This window comes from Mustelus asterias, chromosome 3 (genome assembly GCF_964213995.1).
Source record: "Mustelus asterias chromosome 3, sMusAst1.hap1.1, whole genome shotgun sequence".
In the NCBI taxonomy this organism is placed as follows: Eukaryota; Metazoa; Chordata; class Chondrichthyes; order Carcharhiniformes; family Triakidae; genus Mustelus; species Mustelus asterias.
The window spans coordinates 95,051,572-95,077,112 of NC_135803.1; the positions used below are offsets into that span (position 1 = coordinate 95,051,572).

General features: G+C 42.7%; 1 protein-coding gene across 4 annotated transcripts in view; it reads right to left on the bottom strand.

Annotated features, from left to right (window-relative positions):
- dnah1 (dynein, axonemal, heavy chain 1) overlaps positions 1 to 25,541 on the bottom strand; it is a 510,234-nt gene that overhangs the window by 4,031 nt on the left and 480,662 nt on the right. For all 4 annotated transcript variants that reach the window (XM_078209369.1, XM_078209371.1, XM_078209370.1 and 1 more), the window contains 3 exons: positions 13,981 to 14,125; positions 8,072 to 8,278; positions 501 to 732 (listed from right to left, as the gene is read on the bottom strand). In XM_078209369.1, the coding sequence (XP_078065495.1) occupies positions 501 to 732; positions 8,072 to 8,278; positions 13,981 to 14,125 (584 nt within the window). The remainder of the gene's footprint in view (positions 1 to 500; positions 733 to 8,071; positions 8,279 to 13,980; positions 14,126 to 25,541) is intronic.

Genomic DNA, 25,541 nt, shown 5'->3' on the forward strand with positions numbered 1-25,541 from the left:
GCAGTAAGGATTTTGAGAATGGTCCCATGGAGGAGGGATTTCAGTTACATGGATTGGAGAAACTGAGGTTGTTCTTAAAGCAGTGAAGGTTAAGAGGATAGTCCAGAGAGGTGTTCAAAATCAGGAGAGGTGTGGACAGAGTAGTTAGAGAAAAACTGTTCCCATCAGTGGAAGGGTTGAGAACCAGAGGACACCAATTTAATATGACTGACATGAGAGAAAGCTTTTTTTACACAGCAAGTGATTATGACCTGGAATAGACTGGCTGAAAGGATAGTTAAGGCAGATTCAATCAAGGCTTTTGAAAGGATTTAGTAAAGCACATGAAGTGCAGAGCTACGTGGATAGGGCTGGGGAATGGGACTAACTGGATTGCTCTTGCAGAAAGTTGGCACCAGCTCAAGGGGGCTTCCTCCTATCCTGTTATCATTCTAAGATTCAATTGTTATATGACACGGGGGTTCTGCCCATGACAAGCATCATGTCTGAGTTTCTCTTACCTGCTCGTGTGAGTGTTTTGTATATTGGACAGAGGTAAATTCCATGCTGTGGTGTTTTACGATTTGCAGTTGGGATTAACCAGATCACAGCCATATCTGTGTAGAGTTCTTTGGGCCGTGATTCACCCAGCTGAAACAAAGCAGAGTCCCAGCGAGCCCCCTCCAAAAACAGACCATAGATGTAGCACCCAACTTTGGGACGATCCAAGTCGGAAGGTGCATTTTCAACGACCTGTGATTGGGACAGTATGGATTAGATCAGTGCATCGTCATAAACAGTAGGCTCATTATTATTTTCTTTCACAATTAATAAATAAAACTGAGATACATACAGTCTATTGCTCTCTCTGCTCAGTCTGAGAATATACCACAATTATTACTTAAGGAGAGTGCATATAGCATCAGTTTAACCTTTTATTTTTAATGCCAGTTATCCAATGAGCATTTGTATTTTGAATAGCTTTTTCTTTTTGCTGAGATTGATTATATTATATGCTTTCTCTAATTACCATCCAATACCCGATACACATTTTGTAATAATAAACTATTTACAGGTAAGCATACTGAGGTTCTTAGGCTATTTGGTACACTTGGATATATTGCATTTTTACAGGGCATCCTTGATGGGGCACCCAGTTCAAGTAGGAATAATGGGACAATGGACATTAATTTGCGCCATGCTCACTTTGCTCAGTTTCAGTTCGTAATCCAGCAGAAAAGCAACCTAAAAGATACTTTTGATTTATTTTTGTGGGACCAAGAGGAGCTGGCTTGTCCCTTCAGGTTCCACAAGAAAAGCCTGTGTCACTATCAAACCTGCCCACCTTTTCAGAGAACAGCTCCACCTCACCTGATGCGTGGGAGATGGGTCTAATCTATCAGAAGAGTGTTTTATGTTCTGTCTGCAACTTGCTCTTAAATTGTGATGTCTGTTGGGCCTGTCAAAAATCTAAGACCATCTCATGTGAATCTGATTTGGTTTCTGTTTCCCTCAGTCATTTTAAATGACCTTCAATATAATTTTTAAAACAAAACTTTGGCTCACACAGCTGTCTATCTACGTGGCAAAATGCTACAGCCAAAGTTTCTCTCCCACAAACCCCACCCCAAAAGTGAAATGATATTTAGTACCCTGACGATGACAAAAACACTGAATCTCAAAATGCTAATGCTCCTGAGCCTAGGTTTTGGAATGGTATCAGGGCATATCTTCAGGATAAGATAACATTTTGCCCCTCCCAGATCCTCCATAGAAGTCCCTCAGAGAAAGTTCAGAGCTAAGGTATTTCAATGCTCACTGACTCACACCTGGTCACTCTTGAGCTGACAATTTGGGTGGCTTATTCCTTCTTTTCCATTCCTCATTCCAATGTTTTCCATCTAGTTGCAAGAGAAAGCCATAATTTATTGGTGGCTGCAGGTGCAGATCGCAAGGTAGGGGATCTCTGATTCCTTGAAAATTGTTAATTGTGTTTAGAGATGGAAGTTCACTATCAGGGGAGCATTTCATTTTCTGCTTGCAGCTTGCTCTCAAATTATGAGGTCTCTCATTAGCATACCAGGCCTGAAAATCATACTGTCAAAAATCTAAGGCTTTCATCTTGTGTGTAAGTGGTGGGGCATCAACTGGGTTTCACTTGAACTCCCATAACAACTTATTCTGAAGCTGGTATTTGGATTAAAAGAATAAATGCTTTTAAAATTGTTTAAAGATTGGCTCTATCACTCACCAGGTAGTTTTCTAGAATATAACACTATAAAAATGTACTTTAGATTTAGACATGCGGCCAATTAAGAAAGTGCGGAGGAGTAATATGGATCCTTTTTTTAACTCCTAGTTAGTTTCTGTTCTTGCTTTGTCTTTTTTTGCCTTACTCATTCACTATCTCGCACAATCATGCAGTGCCTCTAGCACCATTGTAGAGATGTCTTGCTAGGTAAGCTCTGCTTCAAGGCTTAGCTCACTATTGGTATTCTTAAGTGTCTCACCCAAGTGCCAATGTAGAAGAGGTTGCAACACCTAATGTCTAGCATGAACCAAACTTCAACAGCAGTCTTTGTCAGTAACTTTTATAGTGATAAACGTCAACTTGGATAAATCCACTGGAAGGGGTCCAGTTTGTGAGTTGTAGGAAGAGATTTTAATCTGCATGGCACATATGTTACAGTCTAGCATGTAAAAGGATGCTTAATATGCATTATTCTTAAGAAGCACTTCTTAACACCTCTCTGCTGAAGTGGCTAAGATGTTTTACCTTGATGGTTGCAGGCATATTTGTGTGGATAAGCATTCGAGGCTTGAAATTATTGGGGTTCCAGTGCAATGTAAATGTGGCAGGGTGGGGCTTAAATGCACCAAAAGCTGAGGAGGATGTGGTGAGATATTTGGGGGTTAGTTCATTTCAAATTTGCTAGTGTGACAAAGATTGAGAAACAGGATGGGGGGGGGGGAAACAGAAAATTCAAGTCAGGGTTGAGCAAGCAAGTCCATCAATTAAAGGAGATAGGGAATTAAAAGGTTGCTACAACAGAAAGGAAGAGGTGAGCATCTAACTTCTCAGAGGCTGAAATGGAAGTGCTGCTGTTTTGTATTGGAGGTTGGAGGCATGCTGTAATTGGAGTACCAGGGAGTTAGCAGCAGCACAGACCATGTGAATGGAGGGTATAATGAGTGGAATCTCCCCAAAGACCACCTGTGTCAGAAGTTTTATTTCATGAAATCACCAATAAATTGTCAAACAAGTAATAGAATTTAACACAGCCAATGCAGCTAACCAGCACGTCTTTCAGACTGTGGGAGGAAACCAGAGCAGCCGGAGAAAACACACGCACTCATGGGGAGAACATGCAGACTCCGCACAGACAATGACCGAAGCCGGGAATTGAATCCGGGTCCCTGGTGCTGTGAGGCAGCAGTGCTAACCACTGTGCCGCCCACAGAGAAGCAAAGATTTAATCCTAAAAACGATCTTCCTTATCCCAGATGCAAAGAGATTTGGCAGCTTTAAAGTTAAGTAGCTCACATCTGCAATGTGTACAAGCATATTTAAGTCTCACATCTTAAAGCCTTGTTCCCTCACACCTACCATTACTTTCATTTTTTCTTAAAATCCTGACTGTGGGTTCTGGACACTGGAGCAATCAACTAACTTGATGCATTCCAACTGGCTGCAAGAAACTGTGCTTGTCATTGCAGATTAACTTCACATTTACCAAATAGAAGCCTTTTCAGCTCATATAGTTAATGGAATTTATATTTGATGCATTCGATGAACATGCCCACAATTAAAAACCTCCTTGATCCTGAGAAAACCAGTAATTTTGAAAAATGTAACGTATATCTCCAGCATCTATATTGGACCCCTTTGTTAAATTTTGTAAATTAGGATGACCTGAAAAAGAAGGCATTGTGAGGCATTGCAAAGCAAAGTAGCTGAACTGACGAAAATTAATTATGGCTCCCTGGAATGAGCCATAATTGATGAATGCTGTAACCACTTGCTGTGCAACAATCGGAGTTGTGTGTGCTGTAAACCTTGGTTGCAGATCAGGCTGCAGGAATAAACAGCTCCTGCAAAGCCTCATTACTGAAGCACAACCCTGTGGAATAGAGCTCCAGAGAAAGAAAGAACTTTCATTAATATACCATAATGCCTTTCGGGTCAACTCAAAGCACTTTACAATCAACTAAATAATACTTTTGAAGCGTAGTCACTTGTAATGTGGGGAAAAGTGGCAGCCAGTGGTGCACACACAGCAAGTTACCACAAGCAGCAATATGATAATGACCAAGTAATCTGTTTTAGTGATGAATATTGAGACAAATATTAGCCAGGGCATCAGGAGAATTCCCTTATTCTTCCTGGAGTAATTCCATCGGATCTTTTATATCTATCTGAGATTGCAGACAGGGCCTTAGTTTAGCATCGCATCTGTGAGGTTTCAGAACTGAAATTGCAGCGCTCCCTCACTATTGCAGTGGTGTCAGCCATAATGATGCAACTATGTTTTTCTCCTTTTAATACATGCAGTGAATTCCAAGTAAGGTCCAAAATACTCCCCAAGCATTTCAGTTGAGCAGTTTCCCTTGAAACAAGGACTTCCACCTTGACATAGGGATCCTGGCAAACTGTACCTTTAAATAACTTGTACATTCCTAAGGTCAGCTGGGAAGGTAAAAATCTTAAAATTTAGGATAACTGTCCTAAATCTGTTTCCATGCGATTGCCACCAGAAGGGGATCTGGCCTGAAATTTCACAAAATATTTGTTAGGGAATTTCTGCAGTATATTTGCTCCCATAAAAATGCCCTACTCAACCTAGGATTTTGGGGCTTCTGTGCACTTGATGAACTGTGACTGGTTTTTGAAAGGTTGCACTCTGGCAGACTACACTCATTTTATACATTTAATCTAATCACTGCTGCCTTGTGAGGGTGAAGGAAATTGGAGATTTAGTGCCATTGTGAGAATGAACAAGCCACTGCCAGTACATTTGGCTATACCTAGTATCTGCTCAGTGTTTTGATATGTAAGACTGGGCTCTCTGATAACACAAGGATGCCTGAGTTCCAGTCTGCCATGTTGGGAGGTCCCAGGTTTCTCTGTGCTCTATGCTGATGTAGCTGATTAGAGCTGCAACATGGTTTGGGTGATATCATTTTTGGAGATAGTATTATACTCCCTTCATGATCTCACCCAAGATATCTCTGTAACCCCCTCCAATACTACAACTTCTGAAACATTGTGGTTGCGATCTCATGACCTCATCCGCCCGACTTTTGGCAAGGCAAGGTGCTAAGATCAGGCGGGAAGTGAAAATTCGGGTTCACGCCTGGTTTTTAGCTCCAGAAAGGCCACAAAGCCAATTTAAATATTAATGACATGCTTTGTCATTAATGAGTCTCGGACACTATTTTCCAGGCTCACTTACCTGTACCACCTCACCAGTTGAGGTTCTCCCTGAAGAGAATCACATATGGTCCCCAACACTGACCAGAGGTAATAACCTTGCCAGGGGGAGATTGGAGACCATTGAAAGTCCCGGATGGTCAGGAACAGAGTCAAGCAATGCCCATGCGGTAGTGCCAGCCGGCAGAGCCTGCCTGGCACCCTGGCAGAGTTCACTGGGCACCATTACTGTAAAGTAAGAAGTCTCGCAACACCAGGTTAAAATCCAACAGGTTTATTTGGCAGCACAAGCTTTCAGAGTCTCAGGCTCCTTCTTCAGGTGTGGAGCTTGAGACTCTGAAAGCTTGTGCTGCCAGATGAACCTGTTGAACTTTAACCTGGTGTTGTGAGACTTTCTTACTGTGCTTACCCCAGTCCAATGCCAGCATCTTCACATCATGGCCACCATTACTGTGCCAGGGGCAGTGCCAGAGTGGGGCAGAGCCAGAGGGCAGAGCCATGAAAGGGTCAGGGAGACAAGCGGGGAGCTTCACAGGGGTGGGAGGGAAGGGTTGAACCCTGTCGGGGTGGGGGGGTGATCGGCTGGGGGGGTGGGTAGAGGGGGGAACTCTGCCAGGGGTAGTGACTGGTGAAGGAGGAAGCTCTGCCAGTCTACAGGGATCAGCAAGGGAAGGAGGGAATTTTGCATAGGGGGGCAATGTCTGTGGGGGATACTGCTGTCAGTGGAGTTAGGGGGTCACAAAGTCAGGAAATCTCCCAGTACACTCAGATTCGGGCGCCTGCGCAATGGCGCCCCTGGAGCTCAGCAGCTGGCTTCACCAGCGAGCTTAGGCTCTACGCCACCCCCCCCCCCCCCCTGCCCAAGCTGGCAAGAATCGTATCCTGGCACTTTCTTTGCACAAATGCGAAAAGATTGTGTTTTCAAACTCGCCCAAAAAACTGGTCTGAAACACCCGTTTTCTCGCTAGTTCAGCGACACAGTAGCAAAGTTTTGGATAAGCTCATGTTTACAGAGAGCGGAATGTGGAAAGCTGTTGGGGAACATGTTGGAATAGTTTAGTCAGATGCAACAAAGGCCTGGATGAGGTCGATAATATTCAGATGCACATATACAGCATTCATTTAATATTCAGAAAAAAATCATTGGAACTGTAAAGCAGGAAGATGGTTATGGCTATTTTTAAATATTTTGCTGCTAGAACAATCAGGAACTAGGATTTGTGATCAAGTGATTCTATAAACCCCAAGTCTAAATCTTCATTCCATTTTAATTTGGAAATATTTATGAATGCTTAATGCTATCCTGTTTCTTTTAATTTCTTCATTTTTATGCTGATCAATGTGAGATTAACACTGGGGAATGGAATTCTTCCATTTTGGACCTCAGGTTGTTTGCTGTCAGTATCTTTAGAGGGCTCTCAGTTAACCTACAGCATTTCAATTATCCCCACTGAGACTGATCTCAGACAATGTGCTTTACCATGTTTAGAAAGAGAGGGCCTCCACCAGATTGTCAAACGCCCAGTGGTGCCAGGAGCGCGGGAGCCATCAAGCACGCCTAGATTAAGTATAGGTCAGATTTGATACAGAATAAAGCTCCCGCTGCACAGAATGGGGTGGTACTATCACTGGAATAGTAATCCAGAGTCCGGGGCAATGCTTTTGTGAAATTTGAATTCAATAAAAAACATCTGGAATTAAAAGTCCAATGGTGACCCTGAAACCATTGTTGATTGGTTCACCAATGTCCTTTAGGGAAGGAAATCTACTGTCTTTACCTGGTCTGGCCTACATGTGACTTGAGATCCACAGCAATGTGGTTGACTTTTAAATGCTCTCATAAATGGCCTAGTAGGTAGGGCACTCAGTCGTGGGCAGTTAAGGATGGGCAATAAATGCTGACCCAGCCAGTGATGCTCACATCCCATAAATGAATTTTAAAAATACCCTTCCAGGGCAGATCCAGCAGAGGTTAGATAAAGAGTAGATTTTCCTCTGGACTGTGCCATCACATACCTAGGCTAGTTAAAACACAGCTCATTGCAGACAAAAGATTTTGTCAATAACTTCCATGCCCCCAACCCACTCTCTGTACCCCCCGCAATCCCTCTTCCATTCTTCATGCTCAACCCCACTCCATACCTCTCACCACCAACAGTCTCCATGGAAGTTCCCATTCTCTTGCTCCCCTCCCTTGTGTCATAGAGCTCAACAAGGAAAACCGCTGACCTTGCACACAACTGCACAAAGTTGACTGGTGCACGTCACCCTCAAATGACTTTATCTTGAAGGTAGGATGTAATTTTAAAAATGTTTTCCACTAATGATTATTCATGGCATGCAAACATATTAACAAACTGCCACAGGTCAGCATGAAGTCCAACACACCACACACACGCTGCTAACTTTGTCACTAAATCTCAACCCATCACCAAGAAATCAAAGTTTTGGTTTCCATCCAATTGGAACCACCACATTTATAAAATCTCTCCTAATTCCTCAAGAACATCCCCAACTGGGGTCCTTATAGACAAATAGCAGAGCAGACTTTCATTCTTCTTTTTCCATCAATCAATCAGGGTTGAATTTGAGCTCAGGACTTGGTGGTGGAAGCTCAATATGTAAGCCGTTTTCTACTTAGTCCCTCTCCCCATTTCTTACCTTAAAGTCAAATGATATTGTGTCAATAGAGATAACTGACTGTCTTGCAAAGTTTTGGAGTGTCCCCGTTAGGAATGCTTGTGGGAAGAAAAATCCACTGATCCAGAAGGCAGCTGGAATCCCATTAGTAATCCACTTCTGTAGAAACTTGATTCTTGCAAGAAGATCATCTACCCATGAGGCCAAGGGTTTCAGTGAAGGATATGCCTTGAAAATACAGACACTGAGTATCAAGATAGAACTCATTGGGTCTTGTCATTTTAACATCTTGTATATGAAGGCATTTTAAAGGAAAAAATTCTCTTTGTGCATTTACCTGGGTTACCTATTTAAGGGTAACATAGTAACAATTTAAATTTTTATAAAACTTTGTCCTCAAGATGTTACAAATGCAGACAAATAATTGATTTTGAAGTGTAGTCATTGATGTGATGCAGGGAATCTCACAAATAGCAATAAGATGCAAAATAGAGAATCTGTTTGGTGATCTTAGTTGAGGGATAAATATTGTCCAGGACAAAAGTGAATAGTTCACTCTGCACTTCTTTGAATAGAACCTTAAGATCTTTTACATTCTCCTGAAAACAAAGACAGATCTCATTTAAAAACTCACACTAAAAAGTGACACATTCACATTGCAGCACTTCCTCTGCAATACACTGAAGTGTCACTCTGGTTTATATGTTCTCAGGGTCTTGGTAGGGGATATCACCCACAATCATTGATTCAGAGATGAGAGTGCGACCAACTGAGCCACAGCTATGAAACAACGGCTTGCACTAATATGAACAATTTCTTTTAACAAGGGCAATTAGAAATTGGCAACAAATGCTGGCTTTGCTAGCAATGGTCACATTCCTTAAATGAATTTTTAAAAATACAGTAGAGCCTCCCAAGGTACTCTACAGAAGAGTTTTCAAGCAAAACGTGGCAGTGAGCCACAAAAACATAATAGGTCAAGTGACCAAAATCTTGGCCAAAGAGGTAGGTTTTAAAGAAAGTCTTAAAGGAGGAGAGAGAGGTGGAGAAAAAAATAGGTGCTGGAAATACTCAGCAGATCTGGCAACATCTGTGGAGAGAGAAACACGGTTAATGTTTTGAGTCAAATATAGCTGAAAACACGATTGATAGAAAGGCAGCTTCTTTTATTCAAAAAAAAAGCCAACCGGAGATGGAGATTTTAAAGATATTTTTAAATACCCTCTAACATTTTTACCTGTCCTAGTATTCCCAAATCCTCTGGGTAAGGTGTCCCCAACTGCTCTTGATATAGCTTCTAATTGGTCCAGGTATGAGACTATTAATATTAGGTAGTGTTCCCAACAGTTCTGGCTGTGGTGTTCCTAACTGTCCTAGATATGGCATTCCTAACTATCGATGTAGTGTTGGTATGATGTTGCTATCTGTCTTAGGTATTGTGTTCCAAACTAAGTTAGGTATGGTATTTCCAACAGCTCTGAGTATGGCATTCCCAACTGCCCCTAACATAGTGTTCCTAACTAATCTAGATTTGGTGTTCCTAACTGATCCAATTAAAGCATTGCCAACTGTGTTAGGTATGGTATTCCTAACTGTTTGAGATATGGGGTTCATAATGACCATAGGTATTCTGCTACTCCTTCTAGGTCTGGTGTACCAAAATGCACCAGTTAAAGCCTTACCAACGACACTAAGTTGGTGTTCCTAACTGTGCTAGGCATGGGGCGAGATTTCCCACCCCTCCAGCCGCATGTTTTGCGGCGGTGGAGGTGGCTTGCTAATGGCTGGTGGCAGGATCTTCTGGTCCCACTGCTGTCAATGGGGTTTCTTGTTTCATGCACCCCCCCACTGGGAAACCTGCACTGGGGTTCGCTGGAAGATCCTGCTGGTGGGAACAGCTGGAAAATTCTGGTCAGGGTGTTCCTAACTGCTCTTGCAATTTATTTTTAAATATTGTAGGTATGGTATTCTCCTTTGGCATTGTAGTCTATTCATTGGTATATTAGTCTTATTGTTCAGTTTCGCAGTATTGATGTGCGCACAATATTTGAAACAGTTCACCAAACATGGACATATGCATGGGTCGAGGACATCTCATTCTGAGTTAAGGCATTAACCACTGGGTCTAGTCCAGCCAGTGGGAGTCAGGAATATATTAGTGTCATGAAAATACATGAAATTAGAATATTTCTGCTGGTAATATTCTGGTTATATATTTTAAACTGGGGGAATATGAGAGATAATTAGAGCAGGGATAGAGTGACCGGGTAAATGGATCTAGTGCATTTGATATAGAGTCATAGAGGTTTACAGCATGAAAACAGGCCCTTCGGCCCAACTTAAAAGTGCGAGGTGATTCACTTTGGAAGGAGTAACAGGATTACAGAGTACTGGGCTAATGGTAAGATATTTGGTAGTGTGGATGAACAGAGGGATCTGGGTGTCCATGTGCATAGATCCCTGAAAGTTGGCACCCAGGTTGATAGGGTTGTTAAGAAGGCGTACGGTGTGTTAGCTTTTATTGGTAGAGGGATTGAGTTTCGGAGCCAGGAGGTCATGCTGCAACTGTACAAAGCTCTGGTGCGGCCGCATTTGGAGTATTGCGTACAGTTGTGGTCGCCGTATTATAGGAAAGATGTGGAAGTGTTGGAGAGGGTGCAGAGGAGATTTACCAGGATGTTGCCTGGTATGGTGGGAAAATCGTATGAGGAAAGGCTGAGAGGCTTGAGGTTGTTTTCGTTGGAGAGAAGGTTGAGAGGTGACTTAATAGAGGCATACAATGATCAGAGGATTAGATAGGGTGGATAGTGAGAGCCTTTTTCCTCGGATGGTGTTGGCTAGCACGAGGGGACATAGCTTTAAATTGAGGGGTGAGAGATATAGGACAGATGTTAGAGGTAGGTTCTTTACTCAGAGAGTAGTAAGGGCGTGGAATGCCCTGCCTGCAGCAGTAGTGGACTCGTCAACATTAAGAGCATTCAAATGGTTATTGGATAAACATATGGATGATATTGGAATAGTGTAGATTAGAGGGGCTTTAGATTGGTACCACTGGTCGGCGCAACATCGAGGGCCGAAGGGCCTGTACTGCGCTGTAATGTTCTATGTTCTAACTTGTCCATGCCGCTTAGTTTTTACCATTAAGCTAGGCCCAATTGCTCGCATTTGGCCCATATCCTTCTATACCAATCTTACCCATGTAACTGTCTAAATACTGTTTAAAAGACAAAATTGTCCCTGCCTCTACTACTACTTCTGGCAACTCGTTCCAGACACTCATAACCTTCTGTTTGAAAAAATTGCCCCTCTGGACTCTTTTGTATCTCTCCCCTCTCACCTTAAACCTATGCCCTTTACTTTTAGACTCCCTTGCCATTGGGAAAAGATGTTGACTATCTTTTATTTTTATTTATATTATGTTATATTAATGAGCTTAGCAACACTGCAAACAGATATTTATCTAAGGCAAGTTAGTGACAATGGGGGATAGAACATGAATAAATTTGAATAACCTGTTAAGGATTCAAAGGCGGGGATACAAGATGAGAAGATGTTTCACAGAAAGGTTCATAAAGTGACTTCACTTTATTTTTAACTTCTGAAAGCTTAAATCAAGAGATGAAGATAATTAAGTCTGGAGAAGTGCAGTTCTCAAGAAGTTAGATCAGATTAGGGAAAGATCAAAAGGGAGAAAGGTATTTAAGAAGATATTGAAACATGTGTAGAAAGCTGCTTTGTAGACCTCAGCCAACAGCAAGAATAGTTGTTTAACTCCTAGCAAGTAGTGTCTGTTAAGAAAGTCTGATTTGAAAATCAAGCTGCTGGTCTACCGGAGAAGCAACCGTAAAGCAACATAAGTGCATTGTGTGGTAAAAGTTACTAGATTTTAAAATCTATAAGGTATCATGGAACAGTTTAAGAGAGTTAGTTCTGCAAGGTAAGATTATTTGAAACTGTTTAAATTAGTGTTACTGTGTGTAGCCATTGTCTTAGCTAAGTGTACTTCTAGTTTACTTTATTGTTGTTTATTTTATTTCTTAATAAACATTTTTTATATTAAAATCATCACAAAAAGTCTGGGACCTGTTTCTCTGGATTTCAAACCTTTCCTCATACTATACCAAATTGCAAAAATACAGTTGAAGGCAGTTGTTTCAGGTTTTCCGTCTGGGATTTGAACAACTTGGCATTTGCCAGTAGCCGGGTCTGCTGAATGTTTCTCTGGTTGTTCACGATCCCAGGTTTTCTGTATTTTAAGGGTGCAGGCTAGTTTGGATCAAAGGTCAGCACTTTGAATTCTCAAAATCCATTGTAGGATAGGTATATGGTAGTCCTCCACAATTTTCATGGGCCGATATTTCAAAGAATTATGTTTTACGGCATCTCAGAAGTGTCATGAACCATAATCTGCAGGAGGGAACTTTGTGGCCTTTTATGATCACCATGCTAAGCTATCGTACTTCCATGTCTACTACACACAGTGTAGAACCTATGAACACTATAGTGATAGTAGTATGTGTGAAAAAAGCTTTAAACATGGTCTTTATTCATAAAAATAGTTTTTTCTACAACCTAATAAAAGTGTAAATCATCCAAACCCTTTAAAGTTTCAATAGCAGAATCTGTAAGCACTTGATATCTCTATATCTTATATAAATAAACATTGTGAAATTGACAGAGATCAGAGAGCAAGAGCTATCAATCAAACAATGATTTCTCTGGGGCTCAGGTGTTTCAAAAGACGATTGGATTTCTAGGATTTCAGCCAAACCTCATTCATTTATTCTTGTCTGAGAGCCAAGATATTCACCAGAGCACTAAAGTAACTGATTTCAATTACCTGCAGACCCTGATTATGTGTTTCTTCAGTAAAATTTATCTTACATAAATTGTGGATTTTTTAAGGTTCTCCTTGTGGCCTTTACTTTTTGTAGTCTTGACTGTGAGAGGAAAGACTAACCAATTTAAAATAAGAAATCATAGAGAAACAGTGATTTTAATCTGACACAGCCAGGAAAGGCATCTGCTGACAATGAGAAAGGATTAAGTATGGGTCCCAAATAAGCGCATGGAATTTCCATTAGTGTGCAGTTGGCAAAATGCAGCCAGAATGTGATGCTCGCTGTGCTGGTTTTGCTGGGGGTGAGGTGACACTGAAATTTCCATACAAACTCATTAGCTTAAACTGAAACACAGGGCGGGATTTTACGGCCTCCCTCGGATGAGACCGGAAATTCCTGCCCGAGGTCAACGGAGATTTCCGTTGTCGGACCTTCACCTGTGTCGATTCCGTGGCAGGCAAGGTGGTAGAGTTCCAGCCACAGTATCTTCCACCTATCAGCACAATCCAGCAGCATAATCAGTTTTTCATTGATTTGTCAAAGGGCAGTCTCCAGCATCACAGAGAAGTGGGATTGCCAGGACATTAGCCATTATTTTAACTGACTGAAGAAATACACTTGGTATTATGTTTTAATTGCCTTTAATTGACTGATTTGATCTTCACTGAGTCAATAGGATCTGTCAATTGAAGCCAACCAGCTGTGCTTTGCTCTGCTGTAATTGACTGAATTCACAGATTAATTTAAACTAAATTTAAAGTAATGCAGGGTCACTGCAGGTCAGGTGATTAGTTCTGGGTTCATGTGACCACAGGTATCTGTGCACCTGAGCTTCTGGGTGTAATGTGATGAACCTATCTGAACGGTTGCAATGGGCATAAACTCTATTCTTTCTTGGATACTCCAGACCCATGTCTGAGTTATCAGAGAAGGCAAAGATCACCTGACCACACAGATGACAGATTTTGTTTTAGGGGACCATTGTTTGTCCATGGGACAACCTGGCTATTGAACAAGTGAGGAGAATTCTTGTTCCCTATACCATGCTTTGATTTCAATTCAATCATATCTATAATGAAATGGTATTACCTTGGCATTCCAGAATTCTGGGACACTATTGTTGTACAGACTGTCTGCCATCAATTCCAGCTGCAAGGACATCACAACAAGACCCTTCAGTGCTTTCAGAAGATCATTAAGACTTTGTACAATAGTCTGCAGCAGTCGATTGTACCTACAAAACAACCAAATGAAGAACATTATTCCAAACAGCTGCATACTTCTTTGAACTAATCTAGCAAGCAGAATGTTGGTTAGCTGTTGGATCTTCTATTGGAGGCCTACTGAATAGTATCAGAGGAAGGGGGCATGTATGAAGAGACCAACAGACTTTGAACTTAACAATATCATTGAAAACATATTTCTGTGGAATTGTAGAGCAGATGTGACAACATTTGAAAAGTAAAGAGAGGTTACTATTTCTAGTGGTGGTGTGGAGATGCCGGCGTTGGATTGGGGTGGGCACAGTAAGAAATCTCACAACACCAGGTTAAAGACCAACGGGTTTATTTGGTATCACGAGCTTTTGGAGCGTTGCTGCTTCATCAGGCGAGTGGAGAATTGGGGTCACAAACACGGCACAAATAGACAGAGACTCAATTGCAAGATAATGGTTGGAATGCGAGTCTTTACAGGTACAGATAATGCGAGTGGAGAAAGGGATAATCACAGGTTAAAGAAGTGTGAATTGTCTCAAGCCAGGACAGTTAGTAGGATTTTGCAAGCCCAGGCCAAATGGTGGGGGTTACACGTAGTGTGACATGAACCCAAGATCCCAATTGAGGCTGTCCTCATGCGTGCGGAACTTGGCTATCGGTTTCTGCTTGGCGATTCTGCGTTGTCTTGTGTCTTGAAGGCCGCCTTGGAGAACGCTTATCCGAAGATCGGAGGCTGAATGCCCTTAACTGCTGAAGTGTTCCCTGACAGGAAGGAAACACTCCTGCCTGGTGATTGTCGCGGGGTGTCCGTTCATGGTCTGCATGGTCTCGCCTATGCACCATGCTTTGGGACATCCTTTCCTGCAGCATATGAGGTAGACAACATTGGCCGAGTCGCATGAGTATGCACCATGTACCTGGTGGGTGGTGTTCTCACATGTGATGGTGGCATCCGTGTCAATGATCTGGCACATCTTGTAGAGGTTGCTGTGGCAGGGTTGTGTGGTGTCGTGTTCGCTGTTCTCCTGAAGGCTGGGTAGTTTGCTGCAAACAATGGTCTATTTGAGGTTGCGCAGTTATTTGAAGGCAAGTAGTGGGGTTTGGGGATGGCCTTGGCGAGATGTTCGTTTTCATCGATGACATGTTGAAGGCTCCAAAGGAATGTTGCAGTTTCTCTGCTATGGGGAGGTACTGGACGACGTAGGGTACTCTGTCGGTCGTGTCTCATGTTTGTCTTCTGAGGGGGTCGATGCAGTTTTTCGCGTGGCACGTCGGAACTGTCAATTGATGAGGATAACCTTCCTGCTCTTTTTTGAAATAGTGCCACGGAAAGAGCAGATGGTTTAATATCTCACCTGAAAAATGACAATGCCAGTGGGAATCTCTGGTCCTGCTGCAGTGAATGGAGATTTGACTGAGTGCCAAATTCTCCATCCTTGCTTGCAGTGGCAAGGGGTGTGAACAGTTGGAAAATTCCGGTCAATACCTCCAAAGTGTAGCATTCCCTTAGAACTGTACTGGCGTGTCCATCTAGATTTCCGTGCTCAGGTCCCTGACTTGAAGCCACAGTTTCTGGCTTAGAAGTGAGAATGGAATTAGTGTAGACTTCTTTCTTGTGTGGGTAATGAGTTTTGACCCTACTCTTTTTCTGCTATATGCACTGCAGTAAATGACCTTTCATCATTATTATTCTTTCAAATGAAATGAGTATTTGTTGCCTTTCCCTAATTGTCCTTGAGAAGGTGGTGCTGAGCCACCTTCTTAAACCGCTGCAATCCATCTAGTGTAAATACATCTACAGTGCCTTTAGGAAGGGAATTCTAGGCTGTTGACCTAGTGTCAGTGAAAGAATGGCAATATATTTCCAAGTCAGGTTATTGGTGGCTTGGAGGAAACATGCAGGTGATGGTGTTTGCTGCTCTTGTCCTTCATAGGTAGGTTACTGGTTTGGAAGGTGCTGTCAAGGAGACTTGGTGAGTTATTGCAGTTCATCTTGCATATGATATGCAGTGCTGCCATTTTGCATCAGTGGTGGAGGGAGCAAATGTGAAAGTGGGTGGATGGGGTGGCAATCATGTTGGCTGCTTTGTTCTGGATGAAGTGTAGCTTCTTGAGTGTTGTTGGAGCTGCACTCTTCCTGGTAAGTGGAGAATGTAGACCGTGTGGTCACATAAGAAAGTGATGACACAGCTACAAAAGATGTCATGTGGCTGGAGTGTGGAAGTTACTCTCTGGAGTACGGGCCGACCACAGGTGTTGAAGTAGCTGCTAAGCTAGTAAATAAGCTACTCTTTGTTGGAAATCCTTGCTGTCAGTGACTCGGGAACCCCCAACATTTACATGGTATCAGAAGTTGGCAGTATGGCACAAGGACTTTTCTGCAATGACCCAGTTGCCTTTGATGAAAATATTAGGGATAGTTGGGAAAAGTTCAAAAAGGAGTAGTGCATTGTCTGGCAAAAAGTCCTCTTTGCAGTTTATGAGCAGATCTCCCACTCACCTGACGAAGGAGCAATGCTCCGAAAGCTAGTGGCGTTTGCTACCAAATAAACCTGTTGGACTTTAACCTGGTGTTGTTAGACTCCTTACTAAGTCAAAAAAGGTACAGGCTTATACTCTATTCAACTTAGTGGGCCCCTGTGCTGTTGAAAAATTCGAGTTGTTTGTTTTCCAGCTGGAGGAGGACAAAGAGGACCCTGAAATAATCCTAAAATGGTTCAAGAATATCTGTCTCCTAATAAAAAATATAATTCTAGAGACATGTCTTCAATTCAACAAACCACAGAGCAGATGAATCAATACAATCTTACACAGCTAACCTGAAAATATTGACAAAGGAATGTGTGTTTGGAACTTTCACTGATGAACTAATCAGGGATCAAATAGTTTATTGAATTCATAGCAATTTTTTCCACAAGCAGCTGCTGCGAGAGAAATACCTAATATTATAAGCAGCTATTAGTACCTGTATGTTAAATGAACAATTAGAAAAAAAGCAGAGGTTTTAAGTGGGAAACAGGAGTATTTATTGTACAGGGGGTGCACTGCTCCAACTGCAATGGCCAGCACCCTGGAACAGAATAGTTTGTTTTGCATTTGGTAAAAGATGAAACAAATGTGGAAAATGGAATCACTTCACGAAGCGCTGCGGATCAAAACCACAGCAGCTGTCCCTACGATCAGCAACTGGCAGTGGGTTGGTTCTCCATGGGTAGGAATGTTAAAGTTAAAGTTTAAAATGGGCGGCACAGTGGTTAGCACTGCTGCCTCACAGCGCCAGGGACCTGGATTCGATTCCCGGCTTGGGTCACTCTGTGTGGAGTTTGCACGTTCTCCCAGTGTCTGCGTGGGTTTCCTCCGGGTGCTCCGGTTTCCTCCCACTGTCTGAAAGACGTGCTGGTTAGGTGCACTGACACAAACAGGGGCCAGAGTGTGGCGACTAGGGGAATTTCACAGTAACTTCATTGCAGTGTTAATGTAAGCCTTACTTGTGACTAATAAATAAACTTTAACTTTGCAACATACTATCCAGCCAAATGTTACAGGAACTAGACTCCAGCACCCAAGCAGACCTCGTGGCTATGGCAGACAGACCATCTGTACTGAAGGTGTAGTTACCCTCCACTGCACACAGGGAAATTTCAAGTTACATATAGTTGACCAGAAAGTAAGGTCACTACTAGGTCTTCAGAACAGCATTACATTGGGGCTCATTCAATTTGGTCCAGAAGTGCATGCTTTATAACACCAAGGCCCAGAGATGATAGCATGTAGAGATCTCTTCAACTGTAACATCACTGGTAAGCTACCAGTTATATATTGCATGAGGCTAAATGATTCGGTACGACCACCAGCCTGTGTTCGCAGAAGAATCTCTGGAGCCATGAAGCAGAAAGTAGTCAATGAGCTGCATTGGAAGACCGTGTTAGGTGTCATAACTGCGACAGATGAGACCATTGTGGCAACGGTGACAATGAGAATGGAGCGTGCTGCGAACTTTAGCTAAATTGTACTCAACACAGATGCAGGTCAGAAAAGGCTGCAGCAAGTCATGACCTGTCCTGTGAGATGTGACCTGACACTTCCTGTGTTGACCAAATAAGAATGGTTGTTTGGACGAGTGCCAGACTTTCCGGCATCGGTTATTCCCACTTTATTCCATATATGGTGAGGCTATATGACCTATGTACAGTTTGGTATAAACATTTGGAGTTGTTTACAGGTAACTCCATTGGCTATAATGGAACATTGTGATCAGTTTTCGGTGGTATCATTGGCTGAGTGCCAGAGAACTTTCTGGAATAATACGCAAAGTTTAGGATAAAAGATGTGCTGAGTCTTTGTCTTCAGCAGAAACTCAAGAATCACATTCACAATGTGTGCCCTGAAGAACATCTTCAAAGAAACCATGAGAAAGATTCATACGAAGAGCAAACCTGGCCAGTTCGCTCAAGCGGGTAGTATTTGTTTTTTGTCAGAACTTAAAAGTTAGAGTTAAAAGGGTTTTTGTTAAATGAGTTAAAGTAAGTGTTGCAACTAATGTGGGTTTATATTAAGTAGCTAAAGTATTGAATAAAGAGAAATGTTTAATTTAAGTGAAATCCGAGTCGACTTTCTGTCCTTTGGTTGATCACCTAAGGGGAAAATATCTGGTAAAAAGGTTTAAGTTTCTAGTCGGATTACACGACAGTGGGTTTCAGCAATTGTGGTTGCATTAAAGAAAGATGGTATGGTTAGGATATGTATTGACCCAGTGCACTTGAACAAGGCACTGCCCAGACCACATCACCCTATGAAGACAGTAGAACAGGTGATAGCACACATGCCAAAGGTGTTCAGCTTTCTCAATGTGAAATGTGGGTTGTGGCAGATCCTGTTAGATGAGGAATCCTCAAAACTAACCACATTCATGTCTCTGGCAAATATCATTTTTTTGCATGCCCGATGGGACCTCCAAAGGCAGCCAGGTCTTCCAGCAGTGCAGCGTCTTTGCAGGCTAACCTTGCAAGATCATTGTTGATGACATCCTGGTTTGGAGTCATACCACGCAAGAACATGATGCAGATCTTTGTCTTGTCCTCAACAGAACCAGGACGATACAACTGAAGCTTAACCCTGCAAAATGCAGATTCAGGGTCAACCAGATTCCTTAGGTGGGCTACTTACTTACAGCTGATGGTGTAAAGCTCGATCCAGACAATACAATGGCTATACTTAAACGTGACAAATTATATTTCTTAAGTTCATCTCATGTTAGTGAGGTCACTGAACCTCTATGTCAACTTCTCCATCAGGATGTCGAATGGTGTTGGTCTTCAACAGACTCAAACAAGCACTCACAACCACACCAGTGCTACAATACATTGACGTTCAAGCCCCCGTACTTAAATCAGCAGCACAGGCTTGGCACGGTCTGCATACACAATGCAGACCAATAGCCATTGCTTCAAGGGCCCTCACTGACATCGAGAGTCATTGACCAAAAAGGAACTTAGTTTTCGTCTGTCAGAAATTTCATGACTTCATATATGGTCGTGCAATTGTTGCAACAGATCACAGTCACTTATAACTATCTTAAAGAAACCTCTCCACACTGTCTGCACAGCTGCAATGTATGATGTTAAAGCTGCAACATTACAATCTCAGCATTGTCTATAAATCTGGTAAGGAGCTGTACTTAACTGATGCCCTGTCCAGACCTTTCTCACCCATTACAGACCAGGCGGGTCATAAAGGAAGACATAGACATTATGGCAATAGAGATACTGTCCTCTTATCGAATTGAGAAACTCAAAGACATGTTACAGGCATCACATACAGACAACTGCATGATTTCATCATGAGAAGCTGGCCAGAGTCCTCAAGGGAGATTCCTCACGAATTCTTCGCCATGAGAGATGAACCACAAAATTGTACAGGATGGATTAATACTGTGTAGCCAGCGATTTATCATCCCTACTGTTTTCCAGAGATACTACACACCCAACAAATTCTCTAAGGGCATCCTGGGTTGGAAGCAACCAGATACAGGGCCAAGGAATCACTGTACTGGTCCTCCATGTACACAGACATGGAAAGGGAAGTTTCCAGATGTGCACCATGCAATGCACTCAAGCTGCATCAAGCAAAAGAACCGCTGAATTTACATGAGGTCCTGAACCCCCCCTTGTCATTAATTGCAGTTGACATCTTTGAATGGAATGGTAAAGAACATGTAATTGATTCATATTCTGAATAGTTTCAACTCGACTACCTGCCAAACATGACGAGTAAAACAGTATTCATCAAGCTCAAGAGACACTTCACCAAACACAGCATTCCGCAGAGACTCATGACAGATCATGTTTGCCAACTCGTCTCCACGGAATTTTGGAACTTTGCACACACATGGGACTTTGAGCAAATCATGAGCAACCCATTATATCCACAGTCAAACAGTCTGGTGGAATGGGTGGTTCACTTAGCCAAGCACCTTCTAGAGAATTGTGCATGGGATCACACAAGCTACTGTATTGCACCCTACATCGTATAAGGGCTCCATCCCTTTCAGCTCCTTCGTCTTTGTCACATTTGTTCCAATGATGCCACTTTCCAAAGTGGTGCCTATAATATGTGCTCCTTCTTTCTCAACCTTGGTTTCCCACCGACAGTTGTTGTCAGGGCCCTCAACAGTGTACGGTTCATCTCCCCCTCACCCCCTCCCTTCGCTCGCAGAACGAGGATAGAGTCCCCCTTGTTCTCACATTTCACCCCACCAGCCTCTGCATGCGAAGTATAATCCTCCGCCATTTTTGCCAGCTCCAGTGTGATGCCACCACTAAACACACAGAATCATAGAAACCCTACAGTGCAGAAAGAGGCTATTTGGCCCATCAAGTCTGCACCAACCACAATCCCACCCAGGCCCTACCCCCGTGTCCCTATATACTTACCCGCTAATCCCTCTAACTTACGCATCTCAGGACACTAAGGGGTAATTTTAGCATGGCCAATCAGCCTAACCCACACATCTTTGGACTGTGAGAGAAAACCGGAGCACCCGGAGGAACATCTTCCCTTCACTCCCTCTGTCAGCATTCCACAGAGATTGCTCCGTCTGGGATAACCTAGTTCACTCCTCCATTTTACCCGACACCTCTCCCCTCACCCATGGCACCTTCCCATGCAATCGCAGAAGGTGCAACACCTGCCCTTTACCTCTTTCACGCTTGCCATCCAAGGTCCAAAACACTCACTCCATGTTAAGCAGCTCTTTCCATTTGGTTTATTGCATTCGCTGCTCCCAATGTGGTCTCCTCTGTATCGGAGAGACCGCACGTGGACTGGGTGATCGCTTTGCTGAGAACCTTCAGTCTGTGCGCAATCAGGACGCTGATTTTCCCGTTGATTGCCATTTTAACACATGATCCTGCTCCCATACCCACATGTCTGTCCTTGGCCTGCTGCAAGGTTCCAGTGAAGCTCAACGTAAACTGGAGGAACAGCATCGCATCTTCCTGCACTTTACAGCCTTCGGTCTCAACATTGAATTCAACAACTTCAGATGATTGGCTCTACCCCACCTCGACCCCTTTGTTTTCATTTTATTTAATTTTAGCTGTTCTCTTTTATTACCTTTCATTTCTTTATTGTCTTTCTTTATTTTTCTTTTCATAGAATCATAGAAACCCTACAGTACAGAAAGAGGCCATTCGGCCGATCGAGTCTGCACCGACCACAATCCCACCGAGGCCCTACCCCCATATCCACCCACTAATCCCTCTAACCTACGCATCTCAGGACACTAAGGGCAATTTTTAGCATGGCCCATCAACCTAACCCGCACATCTTTGGACATCTTTTCTCCCCCACTCTTCTCCCCCTTTTCTTATCTTTTCTCTCCTTTTTTCCCCCTTTGCTTCCCTTTTCCCCCGGTTTCTCAATTTTACCTCTCTCCTACCCATCTCCCCCCTTCCCCAACATCTTCATCTGTCACAGCTTACCCTCTGATTTCAGCTTCTCAGCCGTTTGGCCATTCACACCTTCTATTCTCTCTATGGACTGCCATTAGCACCTCTTAGCATTTCCCCTTGTTTTTGTGGCTATGACTTGCCTTTCATTCCCTCACTCTACAGTATAAATATCTCCCACTTTCTATGCGTTTTAGCTTTGACAAAGGGTCATCTGGACCCGAAACGTCAGCTCTTTTCTCTCCTTACAGATGCTGCCAGATCTGCTGAGATTTTCCAGCATTTTCTCTTTTGGTTTCAGATTCCAGCATCCGCAGTAATTTGCTTTTGTACTGTGTTGCATTCTTCACCCTTAGTAATCTACCATGACAGGGCCTGCCCTTATCAGCACAAAGATTCTTTCCCAGGCATACCAGGACCACAATTCCTACTGTTAAGCTCTGCTGCAGCCCAAACTTGAAACCAATGTGCAGGATGCCCTCATGCAACACAGATTGAGAAGCAAAACACACTATGATCGAGATGGCCACAGACCTGGCCCAGACTTGTGGGGGGTTGGTGGTGTGGATGCAATGGCTATGTACCAGTTGCAATTGCTAAATCCATGCCTCACTTTGTATGTAAATAGTTATGCATTGTTAGATTGTTTAATTTGTATGTCACGCAATTGTCTATACATAGTTTTCTATTGCGCACACTGTCACATTTTATGCCACTGGGTGTTCCAGCTACACGAGGAAGATGCAGACTGAGTGGTCACGTGGGAATGTGATAATGTGGCTACAAAAGAGCTAATGGGAACACGGGAGTTATCCCTGGGAGCGTGGGCAGAGCACAAGTGTTCAAGTCGCTGCTAAGTCAATGAATAACCTATTCTTTGTTTCAACTCCTTGCTGTCAGTGGTTCAGGAACACGCAACATTTACGGAATATTCCATCATACTCCTGATTTGTGCCTTAAAAATGGGGAGTCAGGAGGTGAGTTATTTGCTGCAAAATTCCTGGCCTCTAAACTGCTTTGCCACAGTATTTACATGGTTAGTACGTTTAAATTTCTGGTCAATGCAAACTCCCAGGATATTGGGGGAATTTAGCAATGGTAGTGGTATTGAACATCAAGGAGAGAATGTCAAGGTAGGTTCAAGGGGAGAGTTCCAGGCCATTGCCTGGAACTGTGAAAATGTTATGTAATCAGCCCAAACCTAAATGTTGTCCAGGTTTTGGCTGTAGTATCTGAGAAGTCACAAATGGTACTGAACACTGTACAATCATCAGCGAACATCCTCATTTCTGATCTTATGATGGAGGGACGTTCAATGATGAAACAGCTGAAGATATTGGGCCTAGGACACTACCCTGAGGAACTTCAGCAGTGATGTCCTGAGGCTGAGGTGAGTGGCTTTTGACAACCACAACCATCTTCCTTGTGCTAGGTTTGACTCTTCCAATTTTTTTTAGGGCTCCTTGATGCCACACGTGGTCCAATGCTGCCTTGATGTCATGGGCAGTCACTCTATCCTCATCTCTTGAGTTCAGTTAATTTGTGTTTGGACCAAGGCTGAGTGATCCTGGTGGAGTCCAAATTGAGCATTAGCGGGCCAGGTTATTGCTGTGTGACTACTCAGGGTTGTTACATGCTGTGTTCAGACTTTTAGTTCTTTCTTTGCGCATGGATGAAAGTTGTGAAACATTTCTGCATTTGTGATTGGTCTATGTAAGGTACATGGCATGCTGTCTACTGACAATAGAAAATGTTGGTTTACACAGGTCTGAATTCCAGGATCCTGCACTGAAGATTGGCATTAACTGTCCCTCCAGACAGCTGAATTCTCTGCCGCCATCATCTGCTCTTTCTCATGCAGGCTTGTTGTTCGTGAAGGTGCACCCTGTTCAAATTGATTAATGGAATCTGCTGGTGTAGATGTACCTGTGCTGATGCTTGTTTGGATTGAGTGAGTGGTGCTGTGTATTAGGAGGCATTGGTTTTTTGGCTATTGTATTTATTTATAGCTTTTTCTTTAGAGTCATTTACAGAAACAAGAGAATAGTGTCTGAAAAGCAATCCCTTAGCCAGAGCTTTATAGTTGATAGTGTGCATCATGGAGTTTTACTGTAGTAAGTGTATGGAAGAATAACAAGAAAATTATGGTATTAACTCTGCTCTTCAGAGAGACCTCCAGATTCACTCATGCCCAATTTCTCTAGTTTCCATTGTGACCACATTAAACATGACATGTTAATAAAGAATGGTGAATCCAAAGTGAGAGATCTGGATTCTTCTGCTATGCACAGCTTTGTCCTGTTGAAAAGTATAGTTGAGGTGCTGCAGACTTTTTAGAAATGAGATAATTCTGTATAATATTATACAGTAAGCTTCTTCTGTAGTGTTATATTCTGAAGTGGTCATGGAATAATCGTTATGTTTTATCTAACTATATTGAAATGTGCCATGCTGCAGCTCAGACCTGCATATGAAACACATATAGAGTTGAATCAGAGGGCTTATCCTGCAAGCTTTAGTTAGGGTTTTGCTAGTTGAAAAGAAACCTCCGTTTCCTTGATATAGTGCACTGTTGGCTAACCTTACTCAGGCAGATTTCCTGAGCTTACTAGCTTTTATTGTCACCTGCTTCTATATGTAGGAGAGCACATTCAATGTATCAGCCACCTCAATACAATCAGCAAACACATTTCTTTGCAGAGAAGAGGGCCCAAGTGGTCGAAGAGTAGAACTTTCCTTTGATCCATTTTGTATAAAATTCTAAATTTCCAAAATCAAATTGAGCTGACATGCCCCTTCTTGTGTCATCCCATGAACACAAGCAGATACTGTTGCTTTTTGCCATCCCAACTTTGCCACTGCCTCAAGAAAAAAAAGGAATTTTCATTTAGATAGTGCATTTCACAAATTCAGGGTTTCAGGACATCACAAAGCACGTTACAGTCAATAAACTACTTTTGAAATATATTTACTATTGTAATGCAGGAAACATGGCAGCCAGTTTGCGCATAGCAATGTCCCACAAACAACAATGTGTCAATCACAGAATCCCTACAGTGCAGAAAGAGGTTATGCAGCCCATTGAGTCTGCACCGACTCTCCTAAAGGGCATCTTATCCAGGACCACCCTTTCTGTCCTTTCCCCGTAAAGCCCATGCATTTACCATGGCCAATCCACCTAACCTACACATCTTTGGACTCTAAGGGGCAATTTTGCACGTATGTATTATATATGTATATATTAGCCAGGACACCTGGGAGAACACACCATTGTTTCTTTGGAAGAATGCCCAGGGATCTTTTATGTATCTATTTATTGTCTCATCTGAAAAATGGTACCTCAGACAATGCAGCATGCCCCCGGTATTGCGTTGGAGTGCGAGTTTGGATCTTTGTGCTTAAATCCCTGGAGTGGGTCTTGGACCTGCAACTTTTTGAAAGCCATGCCCAAATCAGGCTATGAACTCTGTCAGCAATATGTATT